Source organism: Coturnix japonica, chromosome 11, assembly GCF_054131305.1.
Source record: "Coturnix japonica strain WE chromosome 11, WE-NBRP24, whole genome shotgun sequence".
In the NCBI taxonomy this organism is placed as follows: domain Eukaryota; kingdom Metazoa; phylum Chordata; class Aves; order Galliformes; family Phasianidae; genus Coturnix; species Coturnix japonica.
Genome location: NC_140673.1, coordinates 3,446,253 through 3,470,081, shown reverse-complemented (window position 1 = coordinate 3,470,081; position 23,829 = coordinate 3,446,253). Strand labels below are relative to the sequence as shown.

Here is a 23,829-nt window from a genome sequence, read left to right as displayed (position 1 = left end):
AGCCAACTCTGCAAAACATCCAACTAGAGGCTTTGTTATCTCCTATTTGAAAGCCTCGTTTTGTTGGTACAGATACAACAAAGCTCTTTTTTTTGTATCAATTTTTCCAGCTTTTCCACCTTGCCATAGACACTGTTAGATCATGTGGTTGGAGGGTCACCTCAATGAATACACAGCTTATTCATAGGCTTGCCTTGGACTCCTCTTTCGTGCTACCAAATGTGGCACATCCAACATACACAGTCCTTACACGCCTTCCAGGCATTCTGCATGGGAAGGAAAGGGAAACACTGCAGAGGCGTGCTTTGTTTCTTTTGTCATAGAACACCATACTTATTCCATCATTAACTTTCTTTTACTGTACAAACGTGATTTTAAAGTACAACATATGTGCTATATGTGTGGCTTATAAACTCGCATCTCCACTATCTGTGCTACGTGTTTCTATTAAGAGAATAGAATATATTTGCAAACTGCCACACATACCAAAATAGAATAATTGAAATTAATTGATTAATTAAAACATCTTTTTATGCTTGGAATGAAGTGCTCTTGTTTTTTGGCCAGGCTGGCTGACCAGTGTTTCAGCAAGGATTTATGCATTTAAGATTATTGTATGTAAGACTCTAAGTATAAATACACCAGAAACTTGGGATTTTCAGACAGAAGAAATGCGAAAGCTCAAAAGAAATGCAAGCACAAATGGAGGTTAGTCTGTGCACAGAGCTGGCAACATGAAAACAAGGCTTTTTACAGTTACTTCTATCACACCGGAAAAAACGGACAAGGAATAAAAGACACTCATCTGTCACGAATGTTGCCTGAAACACCGAGAAACTACTTCAGGCTGCTTTAAGTAAGGTGGATCCAGATTCCCTGTGATGAAGATGGTGATTGCAGTAGAGTGGATGATGGGGATATTGTACAGCTACGGCAGGGTCAGCTGAGACCGGTCTGAGGTCAGAGGGACGGAGTGGACTATCATTCTTCCAATTCAGGATGAATAATTCAGGATGAGTGTGGAGGATTTCTGACACCATCTCAGTGCAAAGATTGCTTGATGCATTTGTGCAGCACAGCAGAGTGCTGGACAGGATCAAAGAACAGTTAAGGCCCGAAGGGAACTCTGGGTCCTTCCTGCCTAAACCCCCACAAGAAGGGATGCATAGAGCAAGTTGCCCAGGGGAACCACTACAATTAGCGGCCATACTTGAGTGTATATTTCAAACATGTACTAAATAAACATCCAGCATGTAGTTACGAGTAAAGACAGAGAAATCATGATGAGCTGTACAATGCAACATGCAACCGTTTTAACGCTAATTCAGATTTACTCACTAATGTTCAAAAATCAGGACCTGAAATTGAACTTAATGGAAATTACCAATGCAGTGGATTAATTTACAAGTCTGTCCTATCAGAAATGTGTGATTAAGAGCAAAGATAACCCTATAAACTCTTCTAGGAATAAGTGTCATAGATAAATGACATACATAAGTGAAACTCTTGTATGAGCAAGAACAGCTAATGATGTTGTCCTGATGCGTGGTGCACAGACAGCTCCTTTGCTCCTCCCAAAGTGCATCACCAGTGAAAAAATCACTTAAAGTATTGATTTGAGAATGTATAGAAATATAAGATCATTAAGTGTAACATCATTATGCCACTACATATAAAAGTATAATCTGTAAGACAGACACAACTGACAAAGAAACGAGGTTGAAAACAGAGTTATATGAAAGTGAAACGGTTTCTGACTACAGATATAACTATCGGGTAAAAAACTTAATAAACATCTTTGTCTTCCGAATCTCCACTAGATGACCGAGATCCTTGCTCCTCTTAATCCCTTTGATTTATTTCCTTTTTACTAGTGGAGATTCTACAATTCTTTATTCTAAGTAATGAATTCTTTTTTCTTTCTCTCTTTCTTTCTTTTCTGAGTTGCCTTCATTTCTTTTCCTTATGAATTTTGTCAGCTGAACTATTATAGGCAAAGGAGTCACCAAGTTTTGGGGGAGATTCTTTGATCTTTCTAGAAGATTACACAGACTATTCCCAGTAAATTTCATCTCATAAAGAAGAGTTTATTATTTACTTTCAACATAAATTACATTTTAGTTTCAGATAATAATCCTGAGTTAGGAGTAGGGAGAGGTATAAGGACGACGCTGAGTCACAGGCAGCCGGCTGCCAGGCACGTGCGGAGGGCTGTCACAGTGGGCTGTCGTAACCGCCAGGGCTTTGTGACGCGGGCCGGCATCGAACCCGAAGGCCGTTGTGACGCGGGGCTGCCTTGAGGGGTCAGCGTCCCCTGGAGGGAGTGCCGCTCACTCTCAGGACAGCGGCTCCGTGAGGAGGCAGCAGCTCCTGGGTGCTTCCCTGTGCCTCTGTGCGAGGACGCGGAGATGAGCGAGAAGCGCGAGAAGGACGACTCCCAGCCCAACGCAGGGCTGCCACGCGTGCAGGAACGCCGCCAGGTGAGGCAGGCGGAGAGCAGCGGGGCCGGGCTCGGCCGGGCCGCCGGTGGCGACCTGGCCACCTCCATCTCACGCCTCCTTCTCCCCACAGGTGGGCCGCACGGCGCCGCGAGCGGTGCCGCCGGGCAGCCGGAGCCCGGGCTCGTCCCTCCACGGCGTCCATCTGCCGCCGCTGCCCGGCCCGGAGAGCTCGCGGGCCTCCGGGAGCCGCCGCGCACAGGTAGGGAGCCCGAGGGAGGCGAGGCCGAACGTCTTCCCGCGTGGCGCGGGGACCGCCCACATGAGCGCTGCCCTCGGTGCTCCGTGGGGCGGGAGCGGGACGGACCGCGCTCACCTGGTGTTTCTCCTCGGCTTCTCTTGCAGGCGGGCGGGTGGCAGTTCACGCTGTCGGTGACCCGCAGCAGTGCCGGCGGGCAACGGAGACAGCCTCAGCCATCCTTGCTGCCTCACTTAAGGCGGCCAGGGATGCCGGCAGCTGCACCCCGGCGTTCTAATGTCTGTAAGCTGCCTGCTCTGCAAGCAGCAGCCTGCGCACCTGCTGCGCGAGGCAGAGAATGCACCAGCGGCATTAGAAGCGTCAGACTCCCAACGCTTCCCCGAAGACCTCAGGTGTCCAGTCGCAACACCGGCTGGACAAACCCTGTGAGCGTGCCCAGGCTTCTCGTGCCCCGAGCGGCAGCAGACGGTGCCAGCGCTGCTGGCTCTGCTCAGGGAAGACTGGGCGTATGCTCTGTGACATCCAGGGCTGAGGGACAGATTCCTGCCCCTGGTGGTTCCCGAACCAGGGATGTTGGAGTGCAGGTTGAGCTGCAGGAGCTAGAAGAGGCTGCTGAGAAGGAATCCACGGGACAGTCATCTGGCACCCTGCAGGTTGCATCTCTTGGCCCATCTGATGAGGCACACGCTGTGTGTTCAGCATCTCTCCTGGAGCCTCTGTCTGCATCAGATGTAGATACAGAAGAAGATTCAGAAAGCTCGCATTCTTCTGAGTCTGCATGCTCTGCGGTGGAGGCCAATGCAGCAGCACTCCTCTTGTCGGTGTCTGAGGGAGGAGAAAGAGAAGAACAAGCTGTGGCCATGCCTGAAGCTGTGGGAGTAGCAGGGAATTTCCAGGATCCCATAAAGTTCAACAGGAGGGCCTGTGGGTGCCCTCGTATGATCTCAGGACCCCGAAGAATTCTTGATGAGCAGCTGTTGTCACGCTGGAATATTTCCATGCCAAGGAGTGTGATGAGCACCAGGCAGCAAAGAGTGCAGGCAAGAGGTGATGCTTTCAACACTGCTGGCGCTGCTCAGGGCATGCCGGCCATGCGGCCCACAACATCACAGGCTCATGGCTCTTATCGTGACACTGGTGATTCCCGAGTGTGGGCTGGTAGACTGCCAGTGTTGTGGGAAGAGCCCAGTGAGGACAGCAGCACTTTTGCCAGCACTGCTGAGTCGTCACACGCCAGAGACGCTGCAGAGACAGATGAGGGCGTGCACCTGCCCTCCTGTCTTTGCCAGTCAACACCAGAGGCTGTGGAGGAAGAACTGGAGTGTGACTGTGAGGAAGATGCTGCAGCAGAGGCAGTCAGTGTCACACCCGGCACATCTGATAATTCATCTGGTGAGGTGGAGACCACATCTTCAGAATCATCTGTGGCTGCAGATCCCAGGCCTGAGGAGCAGGTGTCAGCATGTGTGGGAGCAGATGTGGGCCCTCAGCACGAGGTGAGCAAGGCGTGTGTGGTTGGTACCAGGCACGAAATTGAGGCAGAGGCAGGAGAGGTGCCTGGAGCTTTTGCTGTGTCCGAGATGCCTGGTGCTGTCTCCTTTCCAGCCAGCTCAACGCATTAGGGTGGAGAACCCTTCTGTTAGCCCTGCCTTGCCTTCAAGCAAAGGGGCCTGGAAAGGCAATCCCTTCCTTGGTCGCCTGGCACCCACAGCAAAACAGGCAGTGACAGACAGGGTTGTGGTTTTCTGCTCTCCACACAGGTTTCTGCAGAGGCCGGAGAACGTGCACAGAGCTCCGTGTGCTTCAGAGATGCACCGGAGGATGGCCCAGGTACGTCCCCAGGCAGAAAGCCATGCCCACCAAGTGGCACGGAGGCCGGCAACGTTCCGTGCCCTGCCACATGCAGTGCAGTCCTCCCAGGGAAATTCCATGGTGGTGGGTGGCAGGCAGGGCCGTGCCTCTGCCCCTTGCCTACAGCTCTCTGTCCTCCACAGGTACCGCTGCCGCACCACACGCAGCGGCTCGCCGCCGGATGCCAGCTGTCATCAGGATGGCGCTTCGGGCTCTGCGCAGAGTTTGTACCTGCAGCTGCATCAGGGGACAGGAAGAGGAAAGGCAGGAGGCTGCAAACACCAGGCAGCTCCCAGAGACAACAGACTAAATCACAGAATCAAAGAATGACCTGGGTTGGAAGGGACCTCAAGGATCATGAAGTTCCAACCCCCCTGCCTGGCAGGGCCACCAACCTTCCACAATTACTACATCAGGTTGCCCAGGGCCCCATCCAACCTGGCCTTGAACACCTCCAAGGACGGGGCATCCACAACCTCCCTGGGCCATCTGTTCCAGGGCCTCACAACGCTCCTAGTAAAGAACTTCCCCCTAACATCCAACCTAAATCTACCCTCTTTCAACTTAAATCCATTTCCCCTTGTCCTGTAGTTGTAGAATAGCTCCCAGAGATGAAACACTCAATCCTGTAGATGTAGAAATCTGATTAAACATTATCCCTTAACCCTAACCTGGCTGAGTGCTGTCTGGTCTGTGCACGTTTGGTCTCTGTGCAGCTACTGGGGTCAGAGAATGGAGCAGTGGATCTCCATGTCAGTGATGGCAGCAAGTGCAGAGAGCGTGGGCGTGCAAGGCACGGTGATTTCTCGCTTGCCAAGTGTGAGCTGGCTGAGCTGGTGTGTGTGTGAGGTGGCCTGTGATGAAGGGCTTGAGGGTCTCTGAAGCCCTGGTGGGAGAGTGCTGGTGTGTCTGTAACCAGGCACCTGGCTAGAGGAGACCAAGAGTGTCCCAGCTGGATCGGGGCTCCTCAGGCGCCACACTGTGTAGTCTTGGGTATTCCCACAAAGACATCATTCCCCCATATGAGGATGTCATCAGCATACAGACAAACCCGGACACTGTGGTCCAACGTAACCTTCTCCATCCTCCGTGCCTATGCTCTGAGCTCCAGAGTGGGCGAGTGTTTGTACCCCTGGGGTAATCAGCTGAATGTGCATTGCAGTCCCTCCAAATAAGTGCAAATTGACTGTCCTCCGCCTTCCTCAAGGGGACCGTAAAAAACCTGTCTTCGACATCAACAGCAGCCAGAAAGGGGTGAGCATGTTCCTGTAGAGCGGCAATCAATTCTGAAACATTTGGGACAGCTGTTGCTGAAGGGGCAGTGTTGGCATCCAGGTGCCTGTATGTCTCCCACTTTCCATTAGGCTTCCATACCAGGAGAAGTCCCTCGACATTTTCTGCATACGGTGCCCGCCCTGTCCCTTGCCCATAGCCATCTGTCCCCCAGAGGATCCGCTGCCACACCACGTGCAAGGCTTCTGCAGAGGTGGAGAGGAGCTGCACGGAGCTCCAGGTGCTTCAGAGACACACCGGAGGTTGGCCCAGCTCCGTCCCCAGGAAGAAAGCCATCCCAGTGCTTACCCACCCAGCTCAGGTGGCCCACCAGGTGGCATGGAGGCCGGCAGCACTGCGTGCCCTGCCATATCCAGGCCCACCCTCCTGCGGAAAACCTGAAGTGGTGGGTGGAGGCAGGGCCGTGCCACTGCCCCTTGCCTACAGCTCTCTGTCCCCCACAGTTACCGCTGCCACACCACACGCAGCGGCTTGCTGCCAGTGGCCTGCTGTCAGCAGGATGAGACTTTAAGCTCTGCACAGGGCATTCACCTGTAGCTGCATCAGGGGACAGCAAGAGGAGAGGCACGAGGCTGTCAGCAGTAGTTTGAGACCGCACAAAATGGAACCAGAAAGTTTAACGTTTTTCTTTTTTGATTCTCTCTCCCACCCCCCTGGGAGGTGGGATAGCCAGTAAGAGTAGTTTGCTGTGTAGCTGCCTGACTGGTTAAACCTCAACAACCACGCTTTTAATGTTCACTGCTTCAGTTTCTTGAAGAAAATAAACATCACATATGACCCCACAGTCTTCTGTCTGTGTCTAGGAGAACATTTTTAAAACTAAGGCAGGCTAAAGTAGGACCTTCCTATTGTCATCTATACTGCCGTTCCCCTCCAGAAATAATGTATTTGTGAGGGGAAAAAACAAACAAACAAAACCACAAAAACAAAGCAAACATTTCTTCGCTTCTCTCTTTCTTCTTATTTGGAATTTTCCTTTTTTTTTTTTTGTTTCTGAATTAAAATGAAAACTTCAAGAAAGATCAATGCAATTGCACGACTGTGCACTGTTCGCTCAGAGTAGCCTTTTTTTCCCCCAAAAGGATGTCCTGACATTTGCAATCCAACAAAGCTTAACCAGAAATACAGAAACTAGGCAAAGTGCTCCCGGCGGCGGTTTGTTTCTTTTAAAAGCGGAAACAACAGAGGCGGTCTCTAAGCCTCCGCGGTCCGTTTCCGACACGGCACCACACAGGGTTCCTCTCACGGCCGCCATCTTTTCCGCACTGCTCCCTCGCGGGCTTCCCACAGGCTGCAGCTCTGCCAGCACTGCTCCGAAGCGGCTCCGTAGCCCGGGGTCCATCCTGCAGAAACCGCCTCACGGTTTCTCCACAGAGCAGCTCTCTGTGAGGAAGCTCCCCACAGAGCTCCACCACCGCACGCTCCTCTTCAAGAGCGGCAGCCCGCCCAGCCCTCCCGCCTCACTTCGGGCCCCTCTCCACGGCCGCAGCTCGGGCCCGGGGCTGCTCCTGCGGGCACAACGTGGCTGCCGCCTCCTGCGGGCCGCTCCTGTCTGCAAAGGAGATGTGCTTCGTGTGGTGCCCACGGGCTGCAGGGGACAGCCTGCTCCTCCGCGGGCTGCAGGGAGCTGCTGCTCCGTGCGTGGAGCACACCCTGCTTTCCTTCTGCACTCACTTGGGTGACTGCAGGGCAGTGCCTCTCTCACTCCTCACTCCCCTCTCCCAGCCGCTGTCCTTACATCTCCTCGCCCAGAATCACAACTGCCATCACTCGTTGGCTGTTTTGTCTCGTGGTGGATCTCTCCTGCAGCTAGACAGAACGCACTTTGTTCTAACATGGGCCATCCGGTAGAGTCCTCTCACAGACTCTAACAGAGGTTGTCCCGGAATCCTATTCTTGCCCATCCCCTCCTCCTTTTGGGGATGACTTTTCCTCAAAAGCTGTGCCCGGGAAGGAGAAAAAGGATCGACCAGCAGGATCTACCTTCTCATCCCCATACCTTTTGCCTGCATCAGTAGGATCCTGGAGGTATCCCTACATTCTTGGCCTTTGCATGGGCTGAACCCTGTGCACTCAAAATCCCTGTGCTGGCAGTGTCCAGCAGTGGAGGACATGCTCATGTACTGACAGAAGTAGGGAGCTTCCAGCACTGCACATCACAGTTTTCACCTGTTAGATGTCTCCTGCTTTCCTCTTCCCTTGAAACAGTGTGAGGTATTTAACTAGACTCTCTTCATATCCTTGTTCATCTTCCCCGATGATCGCCACTTCCTACAGCTTCTTCACGTGATCCCTCTGCACCCTGACCACAGCATACCTCCCTGAGATGAGGCAGCCGCTGCTCCCAGTGAAACCACCCCAGGTACCCTTCAAACAACACCTGGACAACCACATCCTCTCTCGGGATGGTGCTTCTGGGTTAAAATCTACTATGTGCTAAGGGCATGCTGTTTCTCTGGCCCACGGTGGCCACAACGCATGGCACGTCTTCGTGCTATGTTGCTTTCAGTGGAGCTGCTGTACCCCTCCGCCCATGCTGCAAGCACTGCTGAAGGCTGCACACTGCCCTTCCTTGCTGAAATTAGTAAACAGCTGCATCACAGAAGCTGCAAACTTATGGAGATTTGTTCTTCTGAAGAACCTACCCTGAACATATACACTGAATCAGAGAAATATGGCCTTGTAACATTTCTTCCAGTATCTCATGTAAGCTTGCACTGGAACAAAGAGATACAGTTTTTCACAAGTATCTTTATTCAACCTCTCACGCCCCAGTGGTTATTCTGGATGTCAGAGGCTATTTTGCAGACAGCCGTACTACTGGAAATCACTAATCATTCCCAGTCTTACTGGTCATAGCAATAGCTGGGAAGTCAACAACTTCAGGCACTTAAGTCAATTGTAACTTTCTTGCTCAGGTATCTAACCAGTAACATCTTCATAATATTCTGTTCTAAATCGAGTGCCAGTCAGCATGACAATGTCTTACTTCTTGTACCGTTGCTAGAGATCTGTGCAAATCCATCATCTTCACATCACCCACAGTATGTAGACATTATCTCCTCTTTGTAGGCCAGCTCACAGGATCCTCTCCAAACAGACTACACTAATTCTCAATTAGTGCTGTCTCAGTACCGCAACGTTATTTGCATGATAAAGCTACTTCATGTTTTCCTTCAACACGCTGCCTAATAATTTCATTTAATACTCCCTGTTCTACCAAGATAATCATTTATTCTCTGTTTTTCTTTTTCCGGCATGCAGCACCCCGGCGTGCAGCAGCGTCTCCTTGTGTCTGTAAGCTGCCTGCTCTGCAAGCAGCAGCCTGCGCACCTGCTGCGTGAGGCAGAGAATGGGCCATGGTCATTAGAGGCAGCAGAGTCCCAATACTTCCCCGAAGACCTTCTGCAAACACCATGCGTGTCCAGTCGCAACACCGGCTGGACAAACCCTGTGAGCGTGCCCAGGCTTCTCGTGCCCCGAGCGGCAGCAGTCGGTGCCAGCGCTGCCGGCACTGCTCAGGGAAGACTGGGCATATGCTCTGTGACATCCAGGGCTGAGGGACAGATTTTTGCCCCTGGTGGTTCAGGAACCAGCGATGCTGGAGAGCAGGTTGAGCTGCAGGAGCTAGAAGAGGCTGTTCAGAATGAACCCACAGGCAGTCATCTGGCAACCTATGCAGCGCATCTCTTGCCTCACCTGTTGAGGCAGACACTTCATGTGCAGCTTCTCTGGCTGCAGACCTTGAGCCTGAAGGACACCTCGAGCCCTTGCCCATAACCGGACCTGAAGATGGGGAGAACTCAACTTCTTTCAACACTGAGTGCTCCTCTGCCTCTGATGGTTCCCCAGCCAGGGATGTGTTAGTCCAGGATTTGCAGCAAGAACTGGAAGAGAGCGCTGGGAGAGAAACGGCAGGAGAGTCATCTGGCACCCTGCAGGTTGCATCTCTTGGCCCATCTGATGAGGCACACCCGTGTGTTCAGCGTCTCTTCTGGAGCCTCTGCCTGCATCACATGTAGATACAGGAGATTCAGAAAGCTCCTATTCTTCTGAGGCTGCATGCTCTGCGGTGGAGGCCAATGCAGCAGCACTCCTCTTGTCTGTGTCTGAGGGAGGAGAAAGAGAAGAACCAGCTGTGGCCATGCCTGAAGCTCTGGGAGAAGCTGGGAGTTTCCAGGATCCCATTGAGATCAACAGGAGGGCCTGTGGGTGCCCTCGTATGATCGGAGGACCCCAAAGATTTGTGGATGAGGGCAGAAATGAGCGGACATTGTCACGCTGGAATATTTCCTGGCCAAGGAGTGTGATGAGGCCCGGGCAGGAAAGACTGTAGGCAAGATGTGATGGTTCCAAAACTGCTGGTGCTGCTCATGGCATGCCAGCCATCCGGCCCACAACATCACAGGCTCATGGCTTGTTTCTTGACTCTGGTGATTCCCAGATGTGGGCTGGTAGACTGCCAGTGTTGTGGGAAGAGCCCAGTGAGGAAAGCAGCGCTTCTGCCAGCACTGCTGAGAGACACAGAGAATATAATGGAGACACAGAGAGAGGATGGTATTTGATGGCTACACTAGATATGTAGCCATTTGTGACAGTGCGTCAGGGCTCTGCTGTACAGAGAAATTCAGAAATATTAAGGGAAGGGAAGGGAAGGGAAGGGAAGGGAAGGGAAGGGAAGGGAAGGGAAGGGAAGGGAAGGGAAGGGAAGGGAAGGGAAGGGAAGGGAAGGGAAGGGAAGGGAAGGGAAGGGAAGGGAAGGGAAGGGAAGGGAAGGGAAAGCAACTGCATGTCTGAAACACTCACATTGTTTGCTGGTTCTGGGGAGGGAAGTAGGGAAGGGAAAGGTCACCTTTTGGCTCTGTCACTTAATCTACTGTGCTAACAAAACTGAGACTCATACATTGTTGCTGGTATGAGTGCCTGTATGTACTGCAGAAGTCCATTTGAGCTTAACCAGTACCCCTAGGTCTCACAATATTTCCTTTTCTTCTCAGACTCTGGTTGCGGCACAGCCTCTTTACTGCAAAGGAAACACAGACAAAGAGACACTAACCAGCCTTACAGCAAGAGGGTATGCAGCCACATGCTTAAACAGGCTGATGTCTCTTCAGAGATAAATCTACCTTGACAGAAAAATCAACGGAGCCTGAGGTTTTACTGATGTTAGGATTCAACTCTAGGAGTTGCTTCTTTATTGAAAAGGTAATCCGGCAGTTAAAACATTCATAAAATAGACTGACTAAGAGTTTCAGTACAGGCTATGTTATCTGAGCTATGAAGAGAGCAAAGGCTAAAAGTAGACAAGGCTAGCTCAGAATTTTAATGAAATGTGCTTGTACAGGTATGTGTGGAGGGGAGTAATTATCTTCATGCCATTTGTGTCATACTTACGTATGATTTTTTGCTTTTGGTCACCTTGTGTTTTGATTCTTAGTTGGAATTTGTTTTTTCAGCTGAGCTATGGGAAGGAACATTTGTTTACAGATTTGGTGAGATGTACTTTTCACAACAAACTTTTCTTTTCCAAAATCATTACTAAAAATCACAATACTGTGAACTGGTTACTTGCAGAAAGAGAAGGAAAAAAAAAAAAAAAAAAAGGTCAGATCAATGAAAATATTACATTTTTCTAAAGGCAGAAACTTCTAACTTAGATATGAGTTCCACACCAGGCTAATCTCATCAGTTAAAGGTGTACAGAGGCAATCTGAAGTGTGGCTAACAGATTGGTAGCTCATTCTTTCTACCTTGGTTTAAAATGAGTGTGATATTGCCTTTTTTCCAGTCGCCACGGACTTCACTTACCGAGAGTGGCTTAGTGACTACATCATCCTTAGGACTCTGGGGTGCATCTCATCAGGACCTGAAGACTTACGGATGCTCAGGTTCTTCAGGTGGTTGTGAACCATCAGATCCCACATTTTGCACCTTCCAAACCACCTGCTCGAGGGCTATGTGGATGGCACTCTCCGGTGAAGACTAAGACAAAAATATTGCTGAATACCTCAGCCTTCTCCTTGTCCTTATCACTACCTTGCCTATGTTTCTCACTCGGGACAGTACGCTCTCTTGGACTTCCCTTTTCTGGTTGATGTACCTGTAGAAGCCTTTCTTATTCTCCTTTCCGTCCCTTTCCAATTGGGCCTTGGCCTTCCTGACTCCATCCCTACGCAGCCCAGCAACATTCCGGTACTCCTCCCAGTTTACCAGTCCCTGCTTCCACTGCCTGTGCATTTTCTTCCTACTCTCTAGTTTGACCAGTAGGTCGCAGTTCAGCCATGCTGGTCTCTTGCATTCCTTTCCTGACTTCTCCACTTAGGCATGCAGAGCCTAATCCTAACCCTAACCCTAACCCTAAACTTCTCTTGTGCTCTTGTGCCCTAAACTGCCCGTCTTCTCATTTGCTTCTAGTCATAGGACTGATATGTGCTTTCATGAGCTGAGTATTTTCACAGGTCTAGGAAATTACCTACGTGGTACCTGAACAACTGTAGATACTCTTTATTTCTTCAAAGTGCTGTGTGCATATTATCTCCGTCTTGTTAGCATAGCCAACATGAAAAAGCAGCACTCATCTGCTGGTCAGATAGCAGTATAAGATACCATTTGACTTTCACAGAGGTTTTCCTGTATTGTGTGCTGCAGATATTTAGTCCATGCTCTGGAATATGTTATATCTGGTTATATCAATTGCAGGAGTATGCATACAGGAGATTCAGGAGGTATGTTACTAGCAGAAGGCTAGGCTAAAATCTCCCTTTCTCCTTGCGCAATAACTGAAGGAAGCAGAAGCTGAAGCTGATCACCTGAAGAGCCTTCAAAATGAGGAGAGCTCACACAAGTTTTAAGCAGTTTCTTTACTGATCTCCAATTACATACGGAGTTGGCAGAGGACAATCTAGAGAAGGTAGGAGATTTTTTAGGTCACTGTACTTACTTTTTTGTGCTGCAAATTTTCTTAAATGGTACGAAGGGTACAAAGACACGCATATTTTTGAGTTAAGCATATTAGGTCACATATGCCCTTGGTGCTTTACAACAGTGGCAGCTTTATAATTGTTTTATTATTACTATCATTATTTTTTAACCAGGGGCCTCATAGCATCCTTCTGCTCCAGGGAGTCAGACTGTTGTGCACACAGTACAGGAGTATGGATTTTTTTCTGACTTTTCCTTTCTAGCTGCACTGGACCTCATCCCAGTCAGCTAAACCTCCAGGAGGTGTGAGCTGTGCTGCACGGAGTGCATTGGGTACCTTTCCCTTTATATTTAAAGGCCTTGCCTTCAAACAGTGACTATGTGTGTGCGTGAGTCCAGCTCAGCATACTGCATGCAACACTGCTTGTGTCCCTGAAATCTGTGTTTTCTTTCTCTCAGCACAACCTTGGCCTTAGATTAGAAGGACAGTCAGAAAGATAAGAGTATCACTTGCTTGAGGAATTCCCTCAGAAAATGTGTTTGGATGAGGAAATATCCAAATGGATTTCTACTGCCTCAATTAATCAGAAAAGTATCATGGATGCCTGTATAATTTGATGCAAAGCTGCCGTAACACGGGGTGATCTGTAAAGGGGTTCATAACCGTGTAAAAGAACAGCTCTTCAACTAGTTTTTGAACTTCAGTAGACTCATTGTTAGGACTCCAGCGTTAGCTGCATCCATGTAAAATTTCACCTCATTGCAAAGCCAACTCTGCAAAACATCCAACTAGAGGCTTTGTTATCTCCTATTTGAAAGCCTCGTTTTGTTGGTACAGATACAACAAAGCTCTTTTTTTTGTATCAATTTTTCCAGCTTTTCCACCTTGCCATAGACACTGTTAGATCATGTGGTTGGAGGGTCACCTCAATGAATACACAGCTTATTCATAGGCTTGCCTTGGACTCCTCTTTCGTGCTACCAAATGTGGCACATCCAACATACACAGTCCTTACACGCCTTCCAGGCATTCTGCATGGGAAGGAAAGGGAAACACTGCAGAGGCGTGCTTTGTTTCTTTTGTCATAGAACACCATACTTATTCCATCATTAACTTTCTTTTACTGTACAAACGTGATTTTAAAGTACAACATATGTGCTATATGTGTGGCTTATAAACTCGCATCTCCACTATCTGTGCTACGTGTTTCTATTAAGAGAATAGAATATATTTGCAAACTGCCACACATACCAAAATAGAATAATTGAAATTAATTGATTAATTAAAACATCTTTTTATGCTTGGAATGAAGTGCTCTTGTTTTTTGGCCAGGCTGGCTGACCAGTGTTTCAGCAAGGATTTATGCATTTAAGATTATTGTATGTAAGACTAAGTATAAATACACCAGAAACTTGGGATTTTCAGACAGAAGAAATGCGAAAGCTCAAAAGAAATGCAAGCACAAATGGAGGTTAGTCTGTGCACAGAGCTGGCAACATGAAAACAAGGCTTTTTACAGTTACTTCTATCACACCGGAAAAAACGGACAAGGAATAAAAGACACTCATCTGTCACGAATGTTGCCTGAAACACCGAGAAACTACTTCAGGCTGCTTTAAGTAAGGTGGATCCAGATTCCCTGTGATGAAGATGGTGATTGCAGTAGAGTGGATGATGGGGATATTGTACAGCTACGGCAGGGTCAGCTGAGACCGGTCTGAGGTCAGAGGGACGGAGTGGACTATCATTCTTCCAATTCAGGATGAATAATTCAGGATGAGTGTGGAGGATTTCTGACACCATCTCAGTGCAAAGATTGCTTGATGCATTTGTGCAGCACAGCAGAGTGCTGGACAGGATCAAAGAACAGTTAAGGCCCGAAGGGAACTCTGGGTCCTTCCTGCCTAAACCCCCACAAGAAGGGATGCATAGAGCAAGTTGCCCAGGGGAACCACTACAATTAGTGGCCATACTTGAGTGTACATTTCAAACATGTACTAAATAAACATCCAGCATGTAGTTACGAGTAAAGACAGAGAAATCATGATGAGCTGTACAATGCAACATGCAACCGTTTTAATGCTAATTCAGATTTACTCACTAATGTTCAAAAATCAGGACCTGAAATTGAACTTAATGGAAATTACCAATGCAGTGGATTAATTTACAAGTCTGTCCTATCAGAAATGTGTGATTAAGAGCAAAGATAACCCTATAAACTCTTCTAGGAATAAGTGTCATAGATAAATGACATACATAAGTGAAACTCTTGTATGAGCAAGAACAGCTAATGATGTTGTCCTGATGCGTGGTGCACAGACAGCTCCTTTGCTCCTCCCAAAGTGCATCACCAGTGAAAAAATCACTTAAAGTATTGATTTGAGAATGTATAGAAATATAAGATCATTAAGTGTAACATCATTATGCCACTACATATAAAAGTATAATCTGTAAGACAGACACAACTGACAAAGAAACGAGGTTGAAAACAGAGTTATATGAAAGTGAAACGGTTTCTGACTACAGATATAACTATCGGGTAAAAAACTTAATAAACATCTTTGTCTTCCGAATCTCCACTAGATGACCGAGATCCTTGCTCCTCTTAATCCCTTTGATTTATTTCCTTTTTACTAGTGGAGATTCTACAATTCTTTATTCTAAGTAATGAATTCTTTTTTCTTTCTCTCTTTCTTTCTTTTCTGAGTTGCCTTCATTTCTTTTCCTTATGAATTTTGTCAGCTGAACTATTATAGGCAAAGGAGTCACCAAGTTTTGGGGGAGATTCTTTGATCTTTCTAGAAGATTACACAGACTATTCCCAGTAAATTTCATCTCATAAAGAAGAGTTTATTATTTACTTTCAACATAAATTACATTTTAGTTTCAGATAATAATCCTGAGTTAGGAGTAGGGAGAGGTATAAGGACGACGCTGAGTCACAGGCAGCCGGCTGCCAGGCACGTGCGGAGGGCTGTCACAGTGGGCTGTCGTAACTGCCAGGGCTTTGTGACGCGGGCCGGCATCGAACCCGAAGGCCGTTGTGACGCGGGGCTGCCTTGAGGGGTCAGCGTCCCCTGGAGGGAGTGCCGCTCACTCTCAGGACAGCGGCTCCGTGAGGAGGCAGCAGCTCCTGGGTGCTTCCCTGTGCCTCTGTGCGAGGACGCGGAGATGAGCGAGAAGCGCGAGAAGGACGACTCCCAGCCCAACGCAGGGCTGCCACGCGTGCAGGAACGCCGCCAGGTGAGGCAGGCGGAGAGCAGCGGGGCCGGGCTCGGCCGGGCCGCCGGTGGCGACCTGGCCACCTCCATCTCACGCCTCCTTCTCCCCACAGGTGGGCCGCACGGCGCCGCGAGCGGTGCCGCCGGGCAGCCGGAGCCCGGGCTCGTCCCTCCACGGCGTCCATCTGCCGCCGCTGCCCGGCCCGGAGAGCTCGCGGGCCTCCGGGAGCCGCCGCGCACAGGTAGGGAGCCCGAGGGAGGCGAGGCCGAACGTCTTCCCGCGTGGCGCGGGGACCGCCCACATGAGCGCTGCCCTCGGTGCTCCGTGGGGCGGGAGCGGGACGGACCGCGCTCACCTGGTGTTTCTCCTCGGCTTCTCTTGCAGGCGGGCGGGTGGCAGTTCACGCTGTCGGTGACCCGCAGCAGTGCCGGCGGGCAACGGAGACAGCCTCAGCCATCCTTGCTGCCTCACTTAAGGCGGCCAGGGATGCCGGCAGCTGCACCCCGGCGTTCTGGTGCAGCAGCCTGCGCACCTGCTGCGCGAGGCAGAGAATGCACCAGCGGCATTAGAAGCGTCAGACTCCCAAGACTTCCCCGAAGACCTCGGCAAACACCACACGTATCCAGTCGCAATACCAGCTGGGCAAACCCTGTGAGTGTGCCCAGGCTTTTCATGCCCCAAGCGGCAGCAGACGGTGCCAGCGCTGCCAGCACTGCTCAGGGAAGACTGGGCATAGGCTCTGTGACAACCAGGGCTGAGGGACAGATTCCTGCCTCTGGTGGTTCCCGAACCAGTGATGCTGGAGTGCAGGTTGAGCTGCAGGAGCTGGAAGAGGCTGCTGAGAAGGAATCCACGGGACAGTCATCTGGCAACCTGTGCAGCGCATCTCTTGCCTTACCTGTTGAGGCAGGCACTGTATGTGCAGCTTCTCTGACTGTAGACCTTGAGCCTGAAGGACACCTCGAGCCCTTGCCAGCAACCAATCCTGAAGATGAGGAGAACTCAACCTCTTCCAACACTGAATGCTCCTCTGCCTCTGATGATTCCCCAGCTAGGGATGTTCTAGTCCAGGATTCGCAGCAAGAACTAGGAGAGAGTGCTGGGATAGAAACGGCAGGAGAGTCATCTGGCACCCTGCAGGTTGCATCTCTTGCCCCATCTGATGAGGCACACGCTGTGTGTTCAGCATCTCTCCTGGAGCCTCTGTCTGCATCACATGTAGATACAGAAGAAGATTCAGAAAGCTCCTATTCTTCTGAGTCTGCATGCTCTGCAGTGGAGGCCAATGCAGCCGCACTCCTCTTGTCAGTGTCTGAGGGAGGAGAAAGAGAAGAACCATCTGTGGCCATGCCTGAAGCTCTGGAAGAAGCAGGGAGTTTCCAGGATCCTGTAGGATCCCACAGGAGGGCCTGTGGGTGCCCTCATATGATCCCAGCACTCCGAAGAATTCTTGATGAGGACAGAAATGAGCGGATGTTGTCACACTGGAATATTTCCTGGCCAAGGAGTGTGATGAGCCCCAGTCAGCTAAGACTACAGGCAAGAGGTGATGCTTTCAACACTGCTAGCGCTACTCAGGGCATGCCAGCCATCCGGCCCACAACATCAAGGGGTCATACCTCATTTCTTGACTCTGGTGATTTCCAATTGTTGGCTGGTAGACTGCCACTTGTGCAAGAAGACTCCAGCGATGACAGCAGCAGTTCTTCTAGCACTGCTGAGAGCATGCTGAATACCAGAGACACTGCAGAGACAGATGAGGGCATCCACCTGCCCTCCCGTCTTTGCACTTCAAAAGTGGATGCTGTGGAGGAAGACTGGGATTATTACTCTGAGGAAGATACTTCATCAGAGGCAGTCAGTTTAACACCCAGCACATCTGATAATTCATCAGTTGATGTGGAGACCACATCTTCAGCATCATCTGTGGCTGCAGATCCCAGGCCTGAGGAGCAGGTGTCAGCATGTGTGGGAGCAGATGTGGGCCCTCAGGACGAGGTGAGCAAGGCGTGTGTGGTTGGTACCAGGCATGAAATTGAGGCAGAGGCAGGAGAGGTGCCTGGAGCTTGCGCTGTGGCAAGATGCCTGGTGCTGTCTCCTTTCCAGCCAGCTCCACGCATTAGGGTGGAGAACCCTTCTGTTACCCCTGCCTTACCTTCAAGCAAAGGGGCCTGGAAAGGCAATCCCTTCCTTGGGCGCGTGGCACCCACAGCATCACCGGGCAGTGACAGACTGGGTTGTGGTTTTGTTCTCTCCACACAGGTTTCTGCAGAGGCCAGAAAACGTGCACAGAGCTCCGTGTGCTTCAGAGATGCACCGGAGGATGGCCCAGGTACGTCCCCGGGCAGAAAGCCATGCCCACCAAGTGGCACGGAGGCCAGCGGCGTTCTGTGCCCTGCCACATGCAGTGCAGTCCTCCCAGGGAAATTCCATGGTGGTGGGTGGCAGGCAGGGCCGTGCCTCTGCCTCTTGCCTACAGCTCTCTGTCCCCAACAGGTACCACTGACGCACCACACGCAGCGGCTCGCCGCCGGATGCCAGCTGTCATCAGGATGGCGCTTCGGGCTCTGCGCAGAGTTTGCACCTGCAGCTGCATCAGGGGACAGGAAGAGGAAAGGCAGGAGGCTGCAAACACCAGGCAGCTCCCAGAGACAACAAACTAAATCACAGAATTGAAGAATGACCTGGATTGCAAGGGACTTCAGGGATCATGAAGTTCCAAACCCCCCTGCCTGGCAGGGCCACCAACCTTCCACAATTACTAGATCAGGTTGCCCAAGGTCCCATCCAACCTGGCCTTGAACACCTCTAAGGACGGGGCATCCACAACCTCCCTGGGCAGCCTGTTCCAGGGCCTCACAACGCTCCTAGTAAAGAACTTCCCCCTAACATCCAACCTAAATTTACCCTCTTTCATCTTAAGTCCATTTCCCCTTGTCCTGTAGTTGTAGAATAGCTCCCAGAGATGAAACACCCAATCCTGTATATGTAGAAATCTGATTAAACCTTATCCCTTAACCCTATCCTGGCTGAGTGCTGTCTGGTCTGTGCACGTTTGGTCTCTGTGCAGCTACTGGGATCAGAGAATGGAGCAGTGGATCCCCGTGTCAGTGATGGCAGCAAGTGCAGAGAGCGTGGGCGTGCAAGGCACGGTGATTTCTCGCTTGCAAAGTGTGAGCTGGCTGAGCTGGTGTGTGTGTGAGGTGGCCTGTGATGAAAGGGTTGAAGGTCTCTGAAGCCCTGGCTAGAGGAGACCAAGAGTGTCCCAGCTGGATCGGGGCTCCTCAGGTGCCACACTGTGTAGTCTTGGGTATTCCCACAAAGACATCATTCCCCCATATGAGGATGTCATCAAACCCGGACACCGTGGTCCAACATAACCTTCTCCATCCTCCGTGCCTATGCTCTGAGCTCCAGAGTGGGCGAGTGTTTGTACCCCTGGGGTAATCAGCTGAATGTGCACTGCAGTCCCTCCAAGTAAATGCAAACTGACTGTCCTCCGCCTTCCTCAAGGGGACAATAAGAAACCTGTCTTAGACATCAAGAGCAGCCAGAAAGGCAGGAGCCTGTTTCTGTAGAGCAGCAATCAATTCTGAAACATTTGGGACAGCTGTTGCTGAAGGGGCAGTGTTGGCATCCAGGTGCCTATAAATCTCCCACTTCCCATTAGGCTTCCACACCAGAAGTCCCTTGACATTTTCAGAATACAGTGCCCGTCCTGTCCCATACCTATGGCCATCTGTCCCCCAGAGGATCCACATCTCACAGAATCACAGAATCACAGAATTGTAGGGGTTGCAAGGGACTTCTAGAGATCATCGAGTCCAATCCCCCTGCCAAAGCAGGCTCCCTACACCACGTTGCACATGTAGGCATCCAGTCGGGTCTTGAATATCTCCAGAGGAGAGTCCACCACCTCCCTGGGCAGCCTGTTCCAGTGCTCTGTCACCCTCACCATAAAGAAGTTCTTCCACACATTCGTGCAGAACTTCCTATGCTGTAGTTTCTTCCCATTACCCCTAGTCCTGTCCCCGCACACTACCGAAAGGGGACCAGCATCACAACTATGACCCCACATCTCAGGTATTTATAGACCTGGATCAAACCCCCTCTCAGCATTCCTAACTCAAGGCTAAACAGACCCAGTTCACTTAGTCTCTCCTCATAGGGGAGATGCTCTGGGCCCTTCACCATCTCTGTGGCCCTCCGCTGGACTCTTTCCAAGAGATCCCTGTCTTCTTTGTACTGAGCAGCCCAGAACTAGACACAGTATTCCAGATGAGGCCTCACCAGGCAGAGTAGATGAGGAGGATCACCTCCCTCAACCTGCTGGACACGCTCTTTTTAATGCACCCCAGAATGCCATTGGCCTGTTTGGCTACAAGGGCACACTGCTGGCTCATGGCCAACCTGTCGTCCACCAGGACGCCCAGGTCCCTCTCAGCAGAGCTCCTCTCCAGCAGGTCTTCCCCCAGCCTGTACCGGTGCATGCAATTATTTCTCCCTAGGTGCAAGACTCCTCACTTGCATTTGTTAAACCTCATCCGGTTTCTTACTGCCCAGCTCTCCAGCCTGTCCAGGTCTCACTGAATGGCAGCACAGCCTTCAGGCATGTCAGCCAATCCTCCCAGCTTCGTATCACCAGCAAACTTGCTGAGGGTGGTCACTATCCCCTTGTCAAGGTCATTGATGAAGGTGTTGAACAAGACCAGACTCAGCACCAGCCCCAGGGGAACGCCGCTAGTTACAGGTTTCCAAACAGACTTTGCACCACCAATGACAATCCTCTGAGCTCTGCCATTCAGCCAGCTCTCAAACCACTTCACCGTCCACTCATCTAGCCCACACTTCCTCAGCTTTGTTATAAGGATGCTGTGGGAAAGAGTATCAAATGCCATGCTGAAATCAAGGTAGACTACATCTACCGCCCTCTCCCCACCCAGCCAGTGACAATGTCATAGAAGGCTACCACGTTGGTTGAGCATGACTTCCCCCTGGTGAACCCATGATGGCTACTCCTGATAACCTCCTTTTCTTCCAATTGTTTGGAGATGGCATCCAGCACAACCTGTTCCATCACCTTTCCAGGGACAGAGGTGAGGCTGACTGGCCTATAACTACCAGGATCATCCTTCCTGCCCTTTTTGAAGACTGGAGTGACACTGGCTATCCTCCAGTCTTCAGGGACCTCCCCCATTCTCCAAGACCTCTCTAAGATGATGGAGAGAGCGGTTCAGCAATCACTTCCGCCAGCTCCCTCAGCACCTGTGGATGCAACCCATCAGGCCCCATGGATTTATGGAACTCAGTGTCACCTAGGAGCTCACGGACCACCTCTTCCCTGACTAAAGGGAAGTCTCCCATTCCCCAGACCCTCTCACTAACCTCCAGGGTCTGGGATTCCAGAGGGAGAGCCTTTTCACTGAAGACAGAAGCAAAGGAGGTATTCAGTAACTCTGCCTTCTCAGCATCCCCCTGTTACAAGAACACCCCCCTCACTTAGTAGGGGACCCTCGTTCTCCCTAGTCTTCCTTTTGCTGTTAACTTACTTTAAAAAGCCTTTTTTATTATCCGTTATCACTTTAGGCAGATTCAATTCCAGGTGGCTTTAGCTTTCCTCATCACATCCCTGCAGGCCATGACAACATTCCTATATTATTCCCAAGTGGTCAGACCCTTTTTCCACATTCATGGACCTTCTTCTTCCCTTTGAGTTTGTGCATGAGCTCCTTGCTCATCCACACAGGTCTCCTGCCACCCCTTCCCGATTTCGTAGTCAGATGGATGTACTGATCCTGAGCTTGGAAGTAGCGCTGTTTAAATGCTGACCAGCTCTCAAAGGCCCCCTTACCTTCTAACACCTAGCCCACGGGATAGCTCCAAGCAGGTCGCGGAAGAGACCAGTGTTGGCTCTCCTGAAGTCCAGGGTAGCAATCCTACTTTTTACCTTGCTTCTTCCACTCTGGATCTTGAACTCCACCATCTCGTGGTCACTACAACCCAAGGTGCCCCCAACCTTTACTTCCTTAACATGTCCTTCCTTGTTAGTGAGAATAAATGAGTTTAAGGCTGAGAGCAGGGTACAATAAAACAAGAAACTTAAGAAGGAACTAGAAAAAGACAGAGTGATTTTTTCAGAGCAGAAATGAAGTTAGACTCAAGTCACGTGTTTTCGGTGGTGTAGGTTTTAATTCATCAAAATGTTTTTGGAAATGGTTGATAGCTTTAGCTTGTTTGTTTCTTCACTTGTTCTTGACCTTTCCTCTGTTGCTTATTCTGGAAAAGCATATCTTCCTTTCCTCCTGTTGATCTGTCTAGACTAAAATTAAGAAGCTGATTTTCTTAACAGTGTCTGGTGTGATGCCATGTTTTGGCTTTAGGAGAAGAATGCCGATAGCGCATCAGAGCTTTGGTTGTTGCTGAGCCATGATGTACAGAGCCAAGGATGTTTCTGTTCCTCAGCTTCTCCTACTGTCCTGCCAGCGAGGGGGCTGGGAGGGGACAAGGAACAGGAAGGGGCACTCACACCATATGACATCATACAAAAGCAAATAAAACTGTGCGGATCTGGCCAGGGAGGGGGCAGACACTGCTCAGGGACAGGCTGCGCATAACTTGGTGGGGGGGAAGAAATCACTTGTTTTGTAAATATGCATGTATATACACATACATACATACGCATATATATACATATACATGCGTTTTCCAGGATTGTTCAGCCCAGAAAAGGGAAGGCTGCAGGGAGACCTCATTGTGAACTTCCGATATTTCACGGGAGTTTAGAAACTTCAGGTGAATAAACTTATTGCAAGTGTAGTGATAGGACATGGCGGGAAGCAGGGGGGAGGATATTGTTGTCCAGTAGGAACACATCCTGGCTGCATAGCATGAGCAAGCCAAGGTATGTCCCCAAGTGAAGAGACATCCCAGTGAGGGCCTGCCGACCCCAACCAGCCCAGTGAGCAGCTCTGTGTACAGAGTACTGCTGTGCCAAGGCCACCTCTCCCAGGGGAAAGCTGTGGTGACTGGAGGCAGGTAGGGCCTTGCCTGGTGCTTGCCCTGCCCCTAGCCTACAGGTATCTGCCCCCTGCCTACAGCTCTCTGTCCTCCACAGGAGCCACTGCCGCATCACACACTGCAACTTGCTGCTGGTGGCCAGCTGTCATCAGGATGAAGCTGAGCCGCAGCCAGCCAGCTGCCCAGGCATGTGAGCAGAGCTGCCACAGTAGGGCCGTGGGGGCTGCCATATGGGGACCGTCCTCTGCCGGTTTGGCTATGGGGAGCCGGGCAGCAGATGCCCGTGGCTGAGCGTTCTGTGGGGCGTGAGCTGGAAGGACCGCGCTCACTTGGTGTTTCTAACTCGGCTTCTCTTGCAGGCAGGTGGGAGTTCACGCTGTCAGTGACCCGCAGCAGTGCCTGCGGGCAAAGGAGACAGCCTCAGCCATCCTTGCTGCCTCACTTAAGGTGAGCAGGGATGCCGGCAGCTGCACCCCCAGCATGCAGCAGCATCTTCTAATGCCCATAAGCTGCTTGCTCTGCAAGCAGCAACCTGCGCACCTGCTGCAAGAGGCAGAGCACGTGCCATAGGCATTAGAGGCGGCAGACTCCCAGAAGTTTCTCCAGGTCCTTCAGGGAACCTTGCATGTCCAAGACCTGGCAGTGAGATCTGAGAGCAGGGCGCCAGCCCTCAAAGACTCTAACTGTTCTCATGCCTCTGCACGCTAGAGCCAAGCAAGGGTACCCTGTGCGCTGCAGCCAGAAGCCCAAGAGTTGGCGTGCAGCTGGCAGTACCGGGGCATGGTGCATGCACCAGCAGCCTGGGAGCACCAGCAACAACTGCCCAG

The 23,829-nt window shown here is 50.7% G+C and overlaps 2 protein-coding genes across 2 annotated transcripts; both read left to right on the top strand.

The window, feature by feature from the left end:
- The first annotated feature begins 2,408 nt into the window (after window positions 1-2,408).
- On the top strand, window positions 2,409-4,571 carry LOC146758959 (uncharacterized). The gene has a single exon (XM_085511960.1). It carries the CDS (start codon window positions 2,409-2,411, stop codon window positions 4,317-4,319), a length of 1,911 nt encoding a protein of 636 aa, XP_085368086.1. The 3' UTR covers window positions 4,320-4,571.
- Window positions 4,572-16,197: 11,626 nt separating this feature from the next.
- On the top strand, window positions 16,198-19,008 carry LOC146758958 (uncharacterized). The gene has a single exon (XM_085511912.1). The coding sequence runs from the start codon at window positions 16,472-16,474 to the stop codon at window positions 18,659-18,661; it is 2,190 nt and encodes a 729-aa protein (XP_085368038.1). The 5' UTR covers window positions 16,198-16,471; the 3' UTR covers window positions 18,662-19,008.
- The last annotated feature ends 4,821 nt before the right edge of the window (window positions 19,009-23,829 follow it).